The sequence below is a fragment of the Sturnira hondurensis genome, unplaced genomic scaffold, assembly GCF_014824575.4.
Source record: "Sturnira hondurensis isolate 20B ecotype Veracruz unplaced genomic scaffold, ASM1482457v3 Scaffold0000942, whole genome shotgun sequence".
NCBI lineage: Eukaryota > Metazoa > Chordata > Mammalia > Chiroptera > Phyllostomidae > Sturnira > Sturnira hondurensis.
Window position 1 is genome coordinate 543,650 of NW_028073573.1, and position 18,015 is coordinate 561,664.

General features: G+C 47.1%; 1 protein-coding gene across 2 annotated transcripts in view; it reads left to right on the forward strand.

The window, feature by feature from the left end:
* PLD5 (phospholipase D family member 5) overlaps positions 1-13,633 on the forward strand; it is a 234,341-nt gene extending 220,708 nt beyond the window's left edge. For both annotated transcript variants that reach the window (XM_037057462.1, XM_037057471.1), the window contains exons 8-10: positions 597-765; positions 4,135-4,249; positions 12,023-13,633. In XM_037057462.1, the coding sequence (XP_036913357.1) occupies positions 597-765; positions 4,135-4,249; positions 12,023-12,279 (541 nt within the window). In that variant the 3' untranslated portion in view covers positions 12,280-13,633. The remainder of the gene's footprint in view (positions 1-596; positions 766-4,134; positions 4,250-12,022) is intronic.
* Positions 13,634-18,015: the final 4,382 nt, after the last annotated feature.

The window sequence follows — 18,015 nt, forward strand, 5'->3', positions numbered from 1 at the left end:
CAGCATTCAAAACGAAAAGTCACCAGAGATATAAGAAGTAGATCAAACATCCAGGTTATAATTAAATTCTATGACTAAAAATTCTTTTAAAAGTCAGGCTGGTTACCTGTCTTTAAATCGCCCTGGGAAAATTGTTTAGTTTAGCTCTCGAGACACACAGAACAGAGGCTCATGCTGAGGACGGTTAGCAAGAGAAGGGTGGTCTCAGCAGTGTTTGGGGGGAGAGCAGTCAGTCACTCAGGGCCCCTAACCAGTTCAGGTGGGAAGTTGATTCTTGGCACCCAAGTAGGTTTGGGGGTGCAGAGAGGGTGGTGACTGACCACATGACAGTGGTCAGTCAGTCTGTGCCCTCTGCCCACATAGCCCGAAGCCCTGTGGGGAGACCTCATTCTGGCCAGGGGCAGGTCCGCCCCATCCCTTGGTGCCCTAACCCAGGAGGCTTGCGTTTTTTTCAACATATCCTACAAGGTCATGTGTATATCACAGGACAAAGTAATGACCAGATTCACATCAGTGTTCTCGGAAGTCTAGTTAATTTATTTTCCACAACTAACTTGCTTTCTTTATTTTTATCCATATGAATATTATTTCCACAGGACTTACTGGCCAGACTTGGATGGGAAAATAAGAGAAGCATTAGTTTTGCGAAGCGTCAAAGTTCGACTCCTCATAAGCTTCTGGAAGGAAACCGACCCCCTTACATTTAACTTTATTTCGTCTCTTAAAGCTATTTGCACTGAAATAGCCAACTGCAGTTTGAAAGTTGTAAGTACTGTGTTGACTTGGTTGTTAATGAAAACGAGTTTCTTCCCTTTGCACACCTGTGAAAGCTATAAGCACACACATACACATAAACTTCCAATAAGAACTAGAATAACTGTCTTTGGTGGTGAAAGACACTGTAAAAGGCAGGGTAGGCAATTTCTCAAAACCATCCCAGTCCCCCCAAAAAGAGACTAGAACCCAACTTTCCTGGCACCCTCGAGAGGCTATCCCTCCTTGCACACACTTCCTGTTGTACCCTCTTCGTTTCCTTTGAACGGCCTCCTTCACCTACTGGTCTTCTCTGTACGACGTGAGCAACAGAGCATTGGACCGCACACCCGCGCAGACTCGCCCAGCCTCGAAGTCCCCTGAGCCTGGCTTCCTTCCTCCCTCCAGGTCTCTTGGGCCACATTCGAATCAAACGCTCCCTGCCTTGAAGGAGGCAAGACTGGAAATTGTTATACCCTGGATGTGCTGGGTGTCTGGTCCAACTTTGACCCTCCTCTGGTCTTCACATGTACAGTCCCTTCCTCCCCCCATGCTGTTCCCTCTTCCTGCAACACTCTTGTCCATGTGCCACCTGACCCACGCCCACCAATCTCTTAGCCCAGACACCACTGCAGCCATCAGCAAGTGTATGCATTGAGACCCTACGGTGCCAGGGCCTCCCCTTAGGGACCCAAGATGACAGGAGTTCTGCCATCAGCTCTGACACATGGCTTCCAAGATTCCTGAGCCTCAGTGTCACAGAGCTAACTGGAGGGAGAGAGAGATTGGAGGACCATATGGGAGACCTGTATGCATTGGGCAGTGAATGTGCCCATAGACTTTGTTTCTCTGCACAGGTATGACCCCACCAGCCACACGGGACCGCGAGGGAGGCCTGGGAGTGTGGTCAGAAAGGCAACTGTGTCCCCAAGGAGACAAAGGGACAGCTTTGTGAATGGTCACAGTCTGAAATCCGGGGCATCCAGTGCCCATTTTACACCTTTCCCCGAGTGGAAGCCCATCAGCCCCTCATGGTCCCTGCGTAGTTCCCCAGGGATGTGGCCTCCTTGACAGCCAGTCTACACCTCCTGTCCCAGTGACACAAACTAAAAATAACAACAACAACCCCTAAACCTCCAAGCCCACATTAAAGTTACTTTCTTCCCACACAACCAGGGCTGGACAGGGACAGTAAAAACTCCCACTTCCTGACCCCTGCCTGCCACTGAGGCCCTGTCCGCTAGAACCTCTGGTGTGAAATGTCAAGTGCGCTCTTACAACACTCGCAATAAATGACCAGGAGAGTGGGGTCCACCATTTTAACCTCCACGGAACTTAGCCAGCGTCACCCATCCAATGCTGACAGCCGTATCATTGGAGCAAACCGAATGTTCGTAGCTCACTCTGGACATTTTACAAAACAGGGACCCCAAGCCCCACTGAAGCCAGGCCACACCTTTCTAAGCATCCCAGAAAGATGAGGTAGAAAAGGAGCTTATGGCCCCACCACCTAGGACACGGATGGGCAAGGAGCTTTTCTAAGCAGAGTGGGTGTCGGGACTTTTCGTGAAGCGTGGCTTCGGGAGTCGGGGAGCACTGAGGAAGCAGATGGGCTGCACTCAGGGCAGAACCCCCGCGTCCTTCAAGAAGTGGGCACCCACCCCTCGCTTAGTAGGTCTCATCCACGAGGGGGCTCATGGGAAGACACTGCAACTCACAAAACTGTCCAAGTGAGCTGGGTTTTCATTTTTGAATCCACTCACAAATCACTTTTAAAATGTCTTTGCTGTCACAGCATATGCAGTGTCTGACATTTTGTCTGTGAATACAATATAATTTTGACTGTCATGTTTGTCTCCCAGATAAAGCTGTTTTCCCTCTTCTGGACCATTTTTTACTTTCTAGAGCAAATGGGTTCTCGGTAAAGCCACAAGCTGTGATGTCGTCCCTGACTTAAATTAGGATGTATATTTTGTCCTCTTTTGGATCCGTCCCAATTCTACAATAGCTTCCTTGAAGGGGAAAAGTTGTGTGTGCAGGCACGTACGTGTTGGGACAGAGTTTGTGAGCAAGGTCACTGCCAGCCGTCACCGAGTGGCAGGAAGCCTCAGTGCTGACATGGCCTCACCTTTGACTTGAGCGCGTTCACAGGGCAGCAAACCAGGTTGAAGGGTCCCCAGGGCTATGCGCGAACCCTCCGATGATGCAGACTTTGCAGAGGACGGGCGCTAAGCAAGTGAGGTGCCCTGGCAGCCGCAACCATGATGACATGTAACCTGGAAAAAGGTTCCCCAGTGAGGGGCAATACTTCATTCTCAGGTGGTAGATTTTGGCTGTGCTCCATGATTGTAAGGTTCTATAAAAAGTCAGAATAAAATTGGCAGGGCTGGAGAAGACCTTAGTGATCGCCTAGTTTATCAGCTCCTTTTTCACCCCAGGGACGGGAAGACGAGGTCATCATTTCTTCACACCCAATGTGAACACCTAAGTTTTAAAGCTATAAATGACGTTTCCATTCCTAAGTATTATTCCCTTTTTTCTCAAATACACATGATCCCGCCACCCCTGGAAGACATTCCAGGAAGGTTCCATTTGGTTCTGAGAAGGTGCAGCATTTTCCAGTGTTGCAGAGACTTGAGCCCTCGTCTTTGGTGCACTTGCCCTGTGAGCTCAGCCACCACTGAAGGCTCATCTAAGCATTTGCATTTCCAAGAGATTCCCCAGGCACCAGCCCACCCCCTCCTGCTCTATTCCCCACCCCCCCACCCAGACCTTCCGTGTCCCTGGCAGGAGGTGATCCAAAATGCTGTGTTTGGGGTCACTTAGTTGAAATTCAGGATTCATGATTTGCACTTCCTATTTTATTTTTATTTGCCTATTAAAAGAGCTTTAGACCCAGGTGTTTCAATGCAGAGAATTTGTCCCTTTGGCAAAATCTCTTTTGACCTTTGCAAGCACCCAGTTTAATCAGCTAGTCACTGACAGGAGCCTGCCGCTGTGTCTACTGGCTGTGGACGTGAGAATACGCATTCAGTGCATTGGCAAGTTTGACAGAAAGCACCCCGAGGCCCACTCCAAATGCCTGTGCACCCCGATGAGTGAGACAAGGAGGACTTAACAACCTTCTGGCCCTTGCCCTATTGAAGGAATGAATTTTGTGTTCATTTTGTAGCTTAAAAGTGTTAATTATAGTCGAGCGTGCTCATTTTCTCTCTTGCTGCCTATAGGGATTTGAGAACGAAAATAGCTTCACCTATACAAAGTGACGAGATCGTGGTTTTAATAACCCAATATGAGGTCTCTCGTTGATATCTGGATAACGAAACATTTTTTTGTACTCTATTCACCTGCTTCACTTCTTTATTTATTTTCGTCTTACAGAGATTTTTTGATCTGGAAAGAGAGAATGCCTGCACCTCGAAAGAGCAAAGGGATCACACCTTCCCTAAATTAAATCGTAACAAGTACATGGTGACAGATGGAGCCGCTTACATTGGTAAGTGTCGGGTCTCGAGGCTTCTTGGGGGATCATGCAGGTTCGTGGTGGGGTAGCTGTGCTCTGCACCCCACGGCAAAGAAGCAGAGACTCTGGAGGGCCCTGCCAGTGAGGGGGACGGGCAGCCCCAGAGGTGAGGAAGCAGGAGAGACATCTCTACGGCTGACTTGCCTATTTAGAGCCCATATAAGACCATATGTTTCTTCGTGAATGTTTTGCAGAAATGCTGTGGTCCCTTTGCCTCACACCCAATGTGAACACCTAAGTTTTAAAGCTGTAAATGACGTTTCCATTCCTAAGTATTATTCCATTTTTTCTCAAATACACATGATCCCACCCAAACTCACAAACTCACACTGGGTTTTATAGGTGAGGAAGTGACTGACCCATCAGAGGTGAGTCCCTGCACGTGGGCGAGGACAGCGCCCCTTCCCCACTCACGGTGCCGCAGCCTCGCTGCCGTGAGGGACAGCAGAGGTTGTCAGAGCAGAGGTTGACCTGGGCCCTTATCCCACCCCTGCCTGTTTTTAATAGTCTGACTTTTGAGGTTTTACGGAAGCTTCCCAAACCTCAGTGTTCTCATCTGTAAGGTGGGCTGATAATAGCTTCTACCTCATTGGGTGAAGATCATGCAAATATATATATGCAAATTACCTGGCACGTGGGTCATCCCGATTCATGTTAGCTCTTTTTATTGAGTTAGTGAAGCTCCAGACGCAGACACCCCGCCTCCTGGTGGAATGACTTACTAACGTATCAACTCTGTTCTACTTTGCCACTGTGTGTATATGTCCGGGTGACCCCTTCAGCTGGTACCATCAGAGGCAGAACAGAAATTCTCTGTAAAACCAGGGTGCGTACATCCCAAAGCAGCAACATGGTTATTACGTTGAGCAGATGACGTGGTAGGGTTAAAGCAGAGAGGAAAAACACACGGAGAGTAGGAAGGACGATGGAAACTGTATTCGTTTTCCAAATGCAGTGAGGGACGGAAAAATATGTCTTTTTAACTTTGTGAAGTGCTTTGTCTTATTTTATTCTCTCGGCAACATTGCCGATAGCAACAAGGTGTTCTTTCTTACCTGCCGTTTAGAAACGAGGACACTTGAGCCATAAAGCATGGAAGGACTCCCATGGGCAGATGTAAGGGGGAAGGAGCTGAGTCTGGAATCAGGGTACCCAGACCCCTCACGCTCGGCAGCCCTTCAGAGGACACTGGAAAATCAAAAACAAAAATAAAAACCTCATGGACAGGCAAGACTATGGTGATGACCAGAGGGAAAGAGGGTGGGGGAGACAGAGGAGGGTAAAGCAGGAAGAAGTGGTGGCAGAAGGAGTCCGAACTCAGGGTGGTGAACCCACAATGTACAGATGATGTGTTACAGAATCGTAAAATAATTTAAAATGGAAAACAAAGACACTGTCGCTGGCCATCGGAGCGTGGCTACCTCTGGCTCAGGGGGATGTCCAGCTGTTCTCCATTTGGACCGGTCCGGTTGCATCAGCAGAGCCGAATGTTGGAATTTTTTTAAATGTGCGCCATGTGGATTGTTCTAGAATATGAGCATATGACTTGATTCACATTGTCCCTCTCAGTGGCCTAAGAGGTGGTCATTTGAAGTTTCTCCTGTTCGTCAACTTACGGAGAGTAGAATGAGGTCAGCATCTTTGCAAGCAACTGAAAAAAAACAAGCTCAAATCATTTAATCGAAAGTGAGAACTTTTGGGTAAAATATTGGGGAACAGCTGGATGTGGGAACTCCGGTCTGGGCATTTGGGCTTCAGGGTTTCCTAAGAGTGAGGTGTTGTGTGTGTGTGTGTTCAGCCGTGACTCGTGCCTGCATCCAAAAGTTCCTTTAATGAATGGAATCAGTGTTTGGGCGTCAGACGAACCTGTTAAACACTGACACTTACAAGCCAGCGGACGGTGGGGAATCACGTGTCCTCTCTCTGCTGACTCCTTATTTGTAAACTGGGATGATTTTACCCCACTCCCACCCTGGGACGGTGACGTGAGGAATAAGTGAGATAATGTATGAAAAGCCCCGAACACCCTCGGCTCTATCTGTGAGGATCCTTGGGAACTATGCATTCCTGGCTGTCTCCCTTCTTCCTTTCTAATGCAGTCTTTTCAAACAGACTGTTTTTCAGGGACATTTTAGGTTTGCAGCAAAACCGAGCCCGGAGTACAGAGACTTCCCATACGCCCTCTGCCCCGAGACAGGCACAGCCTCCCCAGCCTCCTCCAGCCTCCTCCAGCAGGGGGCACACTTGTTCCAGTTGGTGAGCCTACAGGGACGCGTCAGGATCACCCGAAGCCCACAGCTTGCATTAGGGCTTGCTCTCCATGCTGTCCGTTGTCTGGGTTTGGGCCACTGTCCAATGACAGCTTCTATGACGAATATGGCATCATTCATCATGACAGCAGAGTATTTTCACCGACCTCACAACCCTCGGTGTTCCACCTGTTCATCCCTCCCTCCCCTGAGCTCCTGGGAACCACTGACCTTTTCACTGGTCTCCGTAGTTCTGCCTTTTCCAAAGTGTCAAGTATTTGGAATCGTATAGTATGTAGCCTTTTCAGATTGGCTTCTTTTACTTAGCAATATGCACTTAAGTTTCCTCCACATTGTTCAATGGCTTAAAAGCTCATCACTCATTAGTGCCAAATACCATTCTATTGTCTGCATGTACCGCGTTTTACCTGTTCACCCACTGAAGGGACAGCTTGTTTGCTTTCAAGTTTGGGCAATTATAACCAAATTGCCATAACCATTGTGTGCGGGTTTTATGCCAAGGGGCACAATCGCTGAATCTTGTGGTAAGAGTGTGTTTAGTTTTGAGACACACCACCAAGCCATCTTCCAGAGTAGCTGCACCATTTTGCATTCCCACCAGCAGTGAAGGAGAGTTTCTGTTGCTCCGCGCCCTCGCCTGCATGGGGTTGTCAGGGGGCTGGACTTTGGCCGTTCTGGTAGGTGTGCAGTGGTGTCCTGAATTGGTTTATCTTGCGTTTCCGTGACGACGTACGGTGTGCACATCTTTTCATAAGCCCATTTGACAACGGCCTATCTGCTTTGGTGAGAAGTCTGTCAAGGTCTCTGGCCCCTTTTGTGATTGGGTTCTTCTTACTGTTCTTATTGTTCAGTTTTAAGTGTTCTTGGTAATTCTGGACAACAGTCCTTCATCAGACATGCATTTTGCAAAGATTTTCTCCCAATGTGTGGGTTATCATGTCCTTTTCTTGGCGGCGTTTTTCACAGAGCAGGGATTTTTAGTTTTAATGACATTCAGTTGATTGATTATTTCTTTTTTTTTTAATTTATTTATTTATCTTTAGAGGGGAAGGGAGAGAGGGAGAGAAACATCAATGTATGGTTGCCTTTAGTGCGTCCCCTGCTGGGAGTTGGCCTGCAGGGAACTGGCCTGCAACCCAGGCATGTGCCCTGACTGGGAATCGAACCTCGATCCTCTGGTTCGCAGGCCCGCGCTCAATCCACTGAGCTACACCAGCCAGGGCGATTATTTCTTTCATGGACTGTGCTTTGGTGCTGCATCTAAAAATTCTTCATCAACCCCCACTTCATCTAAATTTTCTCCTAGGAGTCTCATACTTTCGCATTTCACATTTTGGTCTATGATCCTAATTTCTGTGAAGGGTGCAAGGTCTGCATCTAGATTCATTTTCGCATGTAGGTGCCCTGTTGTCCCAGTGCCAGCATTTATCGCAAAGACTGTCTTTGTCCTTTGTCAACATCAATTCACTGTATTTCCGTGGGTCTCTTTCTGGGCTCTGTGTTTTAATGCACTTTTAATTGAATTTATTTTACACGTAGCATTTTAGCAAAACATCAACTCCCCAGAGGGAAGCATAGGTCTAGTGTAAAAATATCGAAAGGCATCAAGAGGAAAAATTCATTGATAATTTAAATAATTAGCAGCATGTTCTGGAGAGCTGTTAATCCAACACTCAGACACCAGCTGAGAATTCCAAATGAAGAAAACTCCACCCTAGACCTTGCCTAGGATTATTAAATTTTCACAAGATTTACAGAAGAATCCCCAAACAGTGTCATCTTTCTATGTTTTTAATTCCCCAGAGTATGTTTGAGTTCGGGTGGGCAAACTCATCTGGAAGAGGGTTTGGATTAGGACAGACAAGGGGGTGGTGGTTGATCGAAGGCACCGAGGAGGCGCATTGAGGCCCACGTACCTCCCCACCGAGTTCACCTGCACCGTCAGCGTGGCCCTCCTAAGGGGGCACCACGGCGCTGGCAGGTGGGGCCCAAACCTGCGTTCTAGAAGCTGAAGTGGCCGTCCCAAAAAGAGCTGGTGAAACCCTCCCAACTGGAAAAAACACTGAAGCATATACTGTGGTTCGGAGGCGGGGCCAAGCCCTCAGGAAGGGAAGAAAGCCCTGGGTGCAGGAACGCCTCCCTGGGACTTTGAACGCGGCCTGCGGCTATAATTCCTGAGAAGACCTGATTAAATCTTTTGAGAAGCAGTAGATACACAGGATTTTGACTTGTATTTCCTTGAATACAATTTTGATCTATTATGTTGAAGGAAAAAGCTGAATCTCACACACACACAGAGGCACAAAATCTCATCCTTTCTGTCCCCGCATCTCCCCCCCTCATGCTACCCCAAAGCACATTTCTATGGGTTTTTCCCTCACAGAGTGTGGTCGGCAGGTGAATGGAGCAGAGCTCCCACCGTGGCCCGAAACACCAGCCCTGGAGGCTGATGTTCAAGTCCAGGGTAACATGCACAGCTAGCACAAGACACGTCTTTAGGATCAGAGGACCACATGGAACAGAAGTTGAATGCAGACCCTGGAGTCAGATCTGGCTTTGCACGTCGCCCTGAAACTTTTTCTCTCCCGCCTTGGACAAGCCGCTTCATCTTTCTGGGCCTTAATGTCCTCATCAGTGTAATGGAGTTTGTATCATCACCTTGGAGGGCTGCAGTGGAGATTGAGTGAGATAATGTCCACGAGAAAAAAAGGTACTGCCTTGGCCCCTATGCCTCGCACTGCTGTAGGGATGGATTTTAGTTCTTGAAAGACAGGAGCCTTTGTTTCTGTAACGAGTAGACGATGCCGCCTGGGAGAAGGCTCCAGAATAGTAACTCAGCCTGCGGTAGCTACTCCCCCGGGAGAGCCCAGCCCTGGTTCGCCTGGCACTGGGCGTCCGCACAGAGCTGCAGCCTGAGTGTGGCTGTGCATCTGGGAGCCCTTGGTCGGGAACACGGCACCAGCAGAGGGGGTCTGTGCGAAGATGCCCCAACATGGATTTATGAACCATGTAGTAGGCATCTCACCCATCTATAGGAATAAAATTCATCCAAATTCGTGTCTATCATGAAGCTGTGCACAGCGTCTTGTAGTGTTTTGGGGGGTGGGGTGGGGGTGAGGTGGAGGAGAGAGGTAAGGAGAAGCGTTCCTTCTCTCTGCTGATTACGCTTGATTTAGGCACCCGGCAGTAGCCCCGAGGAGTAAACTTGAGTCAAACGAGAGAGACAAGGGAATCTCCTTCCCGTATCCCAGGGACGCCGTATGGAAAAGGGAGTTGATAGGTGTGAGGTCATCTTATTCAGCAAATGCTCCTGCTGCGGTAATGGAAAGTCAAGTTCACACTTTACACGCCTTCCACTCTCCTATGGAACCGCTTCAGGACCAAAGAAGGGAGCACAATTGAGAGGTTAGACCAGACCCAGATTGGTGGCAATTTATGAAACAACCTTGCTAGTCCGAACACAGCTATGTCTTTTGTAGGGAGAATAACACTTCTTGTGTGGCATTGGGATGGGTTGTGGAACTGACAGATTGAGTTCACCCTGGGTCAGCCATGTGATGGGCAACTTTATTCACCTCTTTACGTCTCACACCCCTCATCTGCAACGTGGATTTGAATCCCACCGCCATGGGAGAAACTAAATAAGGAGCCCAGCGCTCTCCTCATAAGAGGCACTTAATACATGACAGCCTCCAAGTCCCCCATCCCTTCCTCATCCCTAACCCCTCCCTGCCGTGCTCCAAGATCTGAATCATATTTTTATCGCATCCTTTTGGGGGTGTGGCTCCCTAATTTCCTAACTAATAAAAATGTCTATGCATCTCTCACCGCTCCATCAAATGCCCCTTCCTTGACTTGTCTAGCTAGAGTTAGATATTTCTTTCACCATTCAACTCCAAAATATGGGAGGGAAAAAAGTCTTGAATACAATTAGTATGATGTCAAAACCTTATTTTTAATTATAGGAGGCATTCCCGGAAAGGTTTATAGAAACATTTTTATAAGACTCCCGTTATTGTAAATTAACAGAAAATTTTTGTTAGAATATTGGTAGAAGCTTTCCTAAATGAGAAATCTCATCGTACGGGGCGGAGGGGAAGGAAATTTCTTTCCCTTGCTCTCACGGCATCGTCGGCACACATCCGGTGTGCCCTCTCGTGTGCCTTGTGTCAGGATTATTGTGTTTCCATCCTGGACTCCTCCGAGGCAGGGACAGTCATCTTCGGGTCTATATCACGGCCCCTAACACAGCGCCCGGTCGACATTAACTAGACGCTCAGGACGTGAGCGTTACACAAAGGGCAGGGGACAAAGGCAGAAATGCCTCCTGAGGAGACGTGTGTCCTGGGGGACCCTCTCCTGGGTGGGTAGCAGATGCAGGGTTTGAGTGGGAGTCCTGGGTAGCTCAGCCCTTTGCCCTACTCCCGCCCTGGAGACTGACTACGCAGGAGCGACTCGGCCGCGATCAGCCCCTTCTGGGACACATCCCAGCCTTCGTATCGGTGACAGGCCCAACTGTGTCTCCCAAAATCCATGTGTTGAAGTTTTACTCCCCAGTCCCGCACAATATGACCTTATTTGGAGACAGGGTCCACACGGAGGTAACCAAGTTAAAATGAGGACTTCCAGAAAGGCCCCCATCCGAGCTGAGTGGTATCCTCGATGAAAAGGGGACATTTGGGCACAGACGTGCCCAAAGGGAGGACAGCGTGAAGCACCGCCACCTACAAGCCAAGGAGAGAGGCCTGGCCAGACCCCGCACAGCCCTCCGAGGGAACCAGCCCTGCCCACGCCTCAAGTTTGGACTTTCAGCCTCCAGAACCTCGAGACAGCACATTCCTGTTGTTCCAGCCACCCCGTCTGCGGTACCTCCTTACAGGTGCCTCTGCAGGCTGATTCACTTTCCAACACCAGGAGCTCCTGGTTGGAGGAGACAGAACCAGAAACGGGGTTGACCGAAGCCCCAGCGAGGAGAGTTTGCGTATTCAGATGGGAACTGCTGCTCCTTCTGCGGCTCTGTCTCTGATGCGAAAGCATCTGAGCGTCATAATTACAGCCCCTCATTTGTCTGTATGGATTAAGCTGTTGTCTCTGCAAAGGTAGTCACCGTTCACCGGAGTGTTCGGTGGATTCCTGGGTGTTTTAAATGTTGCTGTATTTACTGTGCCTTGCGAATGTCAGTAAGACGTAACATTTACAGAAAAGAACAGCAGATTCCTTGTTTTCAGTTTCAAGATGAGCAAAGCTGAAGAAAACACCGAAATAATATGCAAATATTAATCTGCCATAAGTAAGGCTTCTTGGAATTTTTTTTTTCTGAGTTGTCAACACCATTCAGCCTCCCTGACGTTATTCCCGGGTGTTTACTATGTTGTGTTTTGTGTTTTGTTTTTTTAACAGAATCTGCTGTGTATTTCACAATGTGGGGAATAGTCCCCAGTGGATCCTCACCATTATTTCCTTTGTTTGTTCGCAGGGAACTTTGACTGGGTGGGGAATGACTTTACCCAGAACGCGGGCACGGGCCTTGTTATCAACCAAGCAGATGTGACAAATACCACAAGCATCGTTAAGCAGCTGAAAGATGTGTTCGAGAGGGACTGGTACTCGCCCTACGCCCGCAGCTTACAGCCAACCAAACAGCCAGACTGCTCCGGCCTGTTCAGACTCAGCCCCACCCCCGACAAAACCGTCACTCACAGCGCGAGTGGGAAGGACCCCGAGAGTGTGTAACACGTGAATGAACACGCTGGCAGGTCTGCTGGTATTTCATATTTCTATATAAAGGACTTGAGGAGAGGAAAACAATTTACTGTGTCTTTTTTAGGGACAAAGCACACTTACAAAAAATAATCTCTGATATGCCATGTAATATCTACCCATATCTTAGCGGCGTGTACACGCAGTTTCAGACTTTTGTATTTGTTACTTCTGACCGAGAATGTCATTCCAGCTTGGAAGTCAGTTTTTATGTTTGCATACCAATTTTAAGACTTTGACACCTCTTTCTAGTTTTAGAGCTTTTTCTGCTGACTCACGTGGTCAGTTCTTAGGAAGCTTAGCATGAGGTGAGCTCTTTACTATTCTGAGAACTACCGACTTAGAGAAGAATGAGGAATTCACCTTAAACAAGAAACCAAACCAAGGATTTATCCCTAGAAACTATCTCTAAGACCTGTACAGTCATCTTAGCGTGAAGTTCTCACGTCACCCTTTAGTATTCTTGAAAAATACCTTTTTTTTGCCTCCTTATTCATTTTCTCCTGATACCATAAATTTCCTCCGTATCATTTTCTCTTCTCACAAAATGTTCTTATGAAACAGTGTCTTATATTCACCTCAACACGAGGTCTCCAAGTATGTCAATAGTTTTTGAAAGTGTATGAATTCCTCAGGATGGGTACCCAGTGGAAATAGCAGCCTTTAAGTTTCTCCTTTCAACTGCATTTTTTTTCTCTACCAAGTTGGTATTTTAAAATCACAGCCAGCAATATGTATCCTTTCTCCGAAGCTCAGAAAAATTATACAACCACCGCTACTACCCAGCTAGCTATCAAGTCTGCATTATAGAAAATAAAGTAGCTTTTTTACATTTTTGTATCGTTTACGGTATCAGAAAAGAAAGATCTCTATGCGTTAGTGGACTTGAATTTCTTTAGAATCATTACACTATTAAGAGTATGCCAGCAAATGTTTTTAGAGCTATTTAATATACCTTCTGCTATTTAATATACCAAATGCGATTTAAAAACTCTGCTTAACCTATTTTACTAAGAGACAGAAATATTGGACTGTTATTCTATTATGTCCTCGTGTGTGTTTTGTATCTATCTATACGATGTATAACCCTATATGAACGGACTTGCTACACCTGAGCGAGGCGTGGCCTCTTCGGAGCCCGGGGGACCTCAGGATGCCTGGTCTTGACGTTGCTCCTGACTCTCTCCTTGGCCTCGGGTTTCTGTTGGTAATGTAGGGACAGGAAATACTCACCTACCTCGCGAAGATGTTGTTACGGTAGGAAATATTTATAACTTGTTTTGAAATCAAAAGAACCTATATAAATGCTAAGCACTATGATGTAGAATCTTTTTCTTGAAATAATCTTTGTGGTATCCTGATAGAATTGTCCCACCAGGTTCCCCCAGAGAACCGACGAGGGGGACACATTCACAGCGTCCGGCCGCAAAGGTGGAGGAACTCAGCAACGCAAACACTCTACTGGACATCGCGACCGTCACCCCTGGGCTGGGTCACTTTGGCATTCATAACAGCAACCTAAAACTCGACATTGTGCTGAGGGCTGTTCTTTGGGACTGGTGTGTCCATGTGTTTTCAGAGCAAAGAAATGGAATCTTCGCGACATTTTTTTCTATTTCTAGAGATCTGGTTTCTGAATATGCCGTAAAGTGACGGAGGAACCGGCGAATCTTATCCAGTGCGTTTGCCTGGTGTAGCATGCCAATGGTTGAGTGTCTAGCAACCACACAGTTCTTTTCCTTCTTGTTTTCAAGTATTACTTTACTGAATATTTAACAGACAGTGAAGAGAGCTGTATTTTTTAAGGGTAACATGTTTTTTTATGAATGATTGGGGGATTCTTAATGAGATTCTTCATCAATAATGGCCAGCCCACAAGACTCCAAATATATACCTAATCCTTGTTTGAGCAGGAAGTTGTCCAGCCAAGCAGCTCAGTAAAGGTGGCTTGGTTGCTGATTGAAAAAGAGAGCAAGCAAGCAAAGCGTAGGCATGGAGACAGACCCCACACTCCATCCTGGGCGAAGGAAGGCAACCTGGGCTGCGTGTGAAAAGGACGTGTGAGTGGGACACAAATGGCTGCTCCCTGGTCAGTTTTGTCTCTTGGAGGGTTCGTGACAGGCACGGGAGGAGTGCCAGCTTGGTATAAGGGGGCCCCTTCGTTGCCACTATCGTTCGCATGTCACAGAAGAGACTCTTGTCCTTTATGAATTGATCATCAGTGCCATTTCCCTCTAAGTCCCATCAGAAGGTAGCCCCAGGACCTGTGCCCCGGGATTTTCTGCCACGTACCAGTGGCACCAGAGCCCCGCCTGGCCCAGCAGCCCCCCTCTTCAAGGTGGCCCAGGCCAGCGACCCCAGGAGGTGACGCTGGCCTTCTGCAGCAGCCGGGGGGACAGACCCTGTGCAGAGAGTGTTGTAAATGGCCCCACGTCTCCTGAGAGGGCATTTCATCCTGCAGAACTTTCTCTTTCATTTGGCTGCTCCGTCTACCCCTCTAGAAGGGGTCTTCCCCTCTTTTAGACAGTGTCTGTGCTATATAGACAACCGACTTCCATTTCCCCCCACACACACAAACGTCTCAGGAATCATCTCCCAGGGCGCGGGGGAGGGAAAACCAACACAAGTCTGAGACTCTAGATCTCTGTGTCACTTCCATGAACCTAGTGCCTTATGTAACCCCAGGCATTGAGGTTAAACAGTGATTCACCGTATGAGAAATTTCTGGTGGGCCTTCCAGATGAAAACTTATATACCAGTGTCTACACATTCTATGCAGCCTGCTCTTTCCAAGCCACTCAAATCAAATCACTGACTCACACTCAACTACCAATACCGTTGGTCCCCACTGCATTGCCACAGGCCACTAGCGTATCAAATAATTGCATCACAGCTTATCAAACCACTGTAGAGGACATGGAACATTCTGGATTATGTCCATGCTCTGGAAACAGCACACTTTGAATACCTGAAATGATGGAGGCAAGGCACACTGAAAATGTCCGCACTGTCTTTAAATGACCCTGTAAAGAGATACTTCAAGGACTTCTGAAGTCTCGTGGGACACAGAAGGAAAACCAGTGTCTCTAAAAAGTCAAAGCAGACCCGGTAAAAGAAATGGAGGGGCCGTGGGTAAACGTTGCCTCCGTGTAGCTCTGGGCACCCCTGTTCCCGTGGGGCTGTGTTTCTGCTCTTGTCTGTCTCGCTTCCAGTTGGTTCTCAGGGAGGTGAGTCGACTCCAGTTCTGGTTGATCACACCCTTTGAAAAACGTGTTCCTTCACTGCAGTTGAAGGCACCTCGCAGAACCTGGGACTGGCAGAAGCTCCTCTCCCCAGCCTACGGTTATTCTCAGGTGACTTGGATTCATTCTGAGTTTTCTGTTTGGTTTTAAGAACTTTTATTGAACTAAGTTCTGAGGGGAAAAAAATAAAAGACTATCAGAATTTCTTGATACGATCAGACCCAGGGTCTGGCTGTCTCGGGAGTTCTATCTCAGAACCTGCCTTTTTATCATGTGTGACCACTGGTGGGAGTTTCTTTGTCCAAAATTCACTCCGTTACTATTAACATTTAGGGAGTGTAAAAAGCTGGCTTCACACGCAGCAGAACAGTTACTGTCTGTACTGAAAGGTTCTTCGCTGTGGGCCCTTCAAACTCAGCTGCTTATAAACAGCACCACCTATTGTAGACAAATGTATAATTCTTCAGTTTTCTGTACTCAGTCTCAAAGAGCTGGTATACTTTATTATAAGCTTTTTAAAATTTATTTTTATTTGTGTAGAGCTGGTATACCGTCTTGTATTGGTACTTTAGTTTCAGGTGTACGATACAGTGATTCAGCATTGTTACAGCGTACAGTGTGATCAGCCCACTAATTATAGTACTCGTCTGTCACCGTATAAGCTTAACACCATATTGTTGACCAAATCTCCCCTCCCCTCCCCTCCCCTCCCCTCCCTCCCCTTCTGGTAACCATCCCTTTGGTCTGTTTCTCTCTCTTTTTGTTTTGTTCGTTGTTTGTTTTTAGATTCCACATATGAGTGAAATCCTGTGGTATTTGTCTTTCGTGACCTGACTCACTGCAGTTAGCATAATACCCTCTAGATCCATCCAGTTGTGGCAAAGGGCAAGATTTTATTCTTTCCTATTCCTGTATAATATTCCATTGCACATATGGACATCTTCTTTATCGATCCTTCTATCAGCAGACACCTAGGTTGCTTCCATGCCGTGGCCATGTAGATACAGCTGCACTGAAAATAAGGGGCACGTACCTCCCAAATCAGTGTTCTCGTTCCCTTTGGATTAACACCCGGGGGTGGGATTGCTACGTTGTACGGTATATCCAGCATTTGCTTTTTGAAGACTGTCCATATCGTCTCCCATGGGGGCTGTACCGGTTTGCAGTCCCACCGACGGCACAAAAGGGGGCCGATTGGTCCTTTTGAAGGAGACACTAATATAATGTCCACTTGGCCTAAGGGAGGTTGGATAAATTAATTCATAGTTCGCATTGTTCCATCTGCTGAGGTTTAGCGTCTTTTCTTTGTGTGTGTTGGTAACGAAATGGGCACTTATTATGTTTGCCTTATTCCTTCAAATGGGTGGGAGCTTCCGGCAGCCCTGAAGTCGGGCCTCCCTTCCTAGCCTGCCCTTCCCATTTGAGAGAATTCCCATCCTTGGCTGCATTATGAAGACACTGCTTTTTCTGGCGACTGCTTAGCTATGCTCCAGAAGTTTTCCAAAATTGTCAAAGCCAGATTTTCTTATGTTTGACCCATTAGTTGTATCATACAGAGTTCTACGAAAGGTCTCTGACTGCTTACATGCCTTTTGGCAATTCGATGAAAAGAAATGTGAGGTCGAATAGGCTATAATGCATTTTCTTTTGCTATGTTTAATGAGTAAACTTCTTTTAAAAAAATATATTTTATTGATTATGCCATTATGCCATTATGCCAATAGGTTGTTCTATTTCCCCCCCTCCATTCCCCTCCACCCTGCACCCCCCCACCATTCCCCACCCCTTTAGTTTATGTCCATGTGTCACAAGTTCTTTAGATTCTATATTTCCCATAGTATTCTTGCCCCCCCCGTCTATTTTCTACCTACCATCTATGCTACTTATTCTCTGTACCTTCTCCCCCACTCTCCTCCTCCCACTCCCCTGTTGCTAACCCTCCATGTGATCTCCATTTCTATGATTCTGCTCCTGATCTAGCTGTCCTCTTAGTTTGCCTTTGTTTTAGGCATGGTTGTTAATAACTGAGTTTGCTGTCCTTTCACTGTTCATATTTTTTAGCTTCTTTTTCTTAGATAAGTCCCTTTAACATTTCATATCATAAGGGCTTGGTGATGATGAACTCCTTGAACTTGACCTTATCTGAAAAGCACTTTATCTGTCCTTCCATTCTAAATGAAAGCTTTTCTGGATAGAGCAATCTTAGATGTAGGTCTTTGGATTTCATGACTTGGAATACTTCTTTCCAGCCCCTTCTTGCCTGTAAGGTCTCTTTTGAGAAATCCGCTGACAGTCTGATGGGTACTCCTTTGTAGGTGACTGTCTCCTTATCTCTTGCTGCTTCTAGGATTCTCTCCTTNTCTATGCTACTTATTTTCTGTACCTTCTCCCCCCTTTTCCTCCTCCCACTCCCCTGTTACTAACCCTCCATGTGATCTCCATTTCTATGATTCTGCTCCTGATCTAG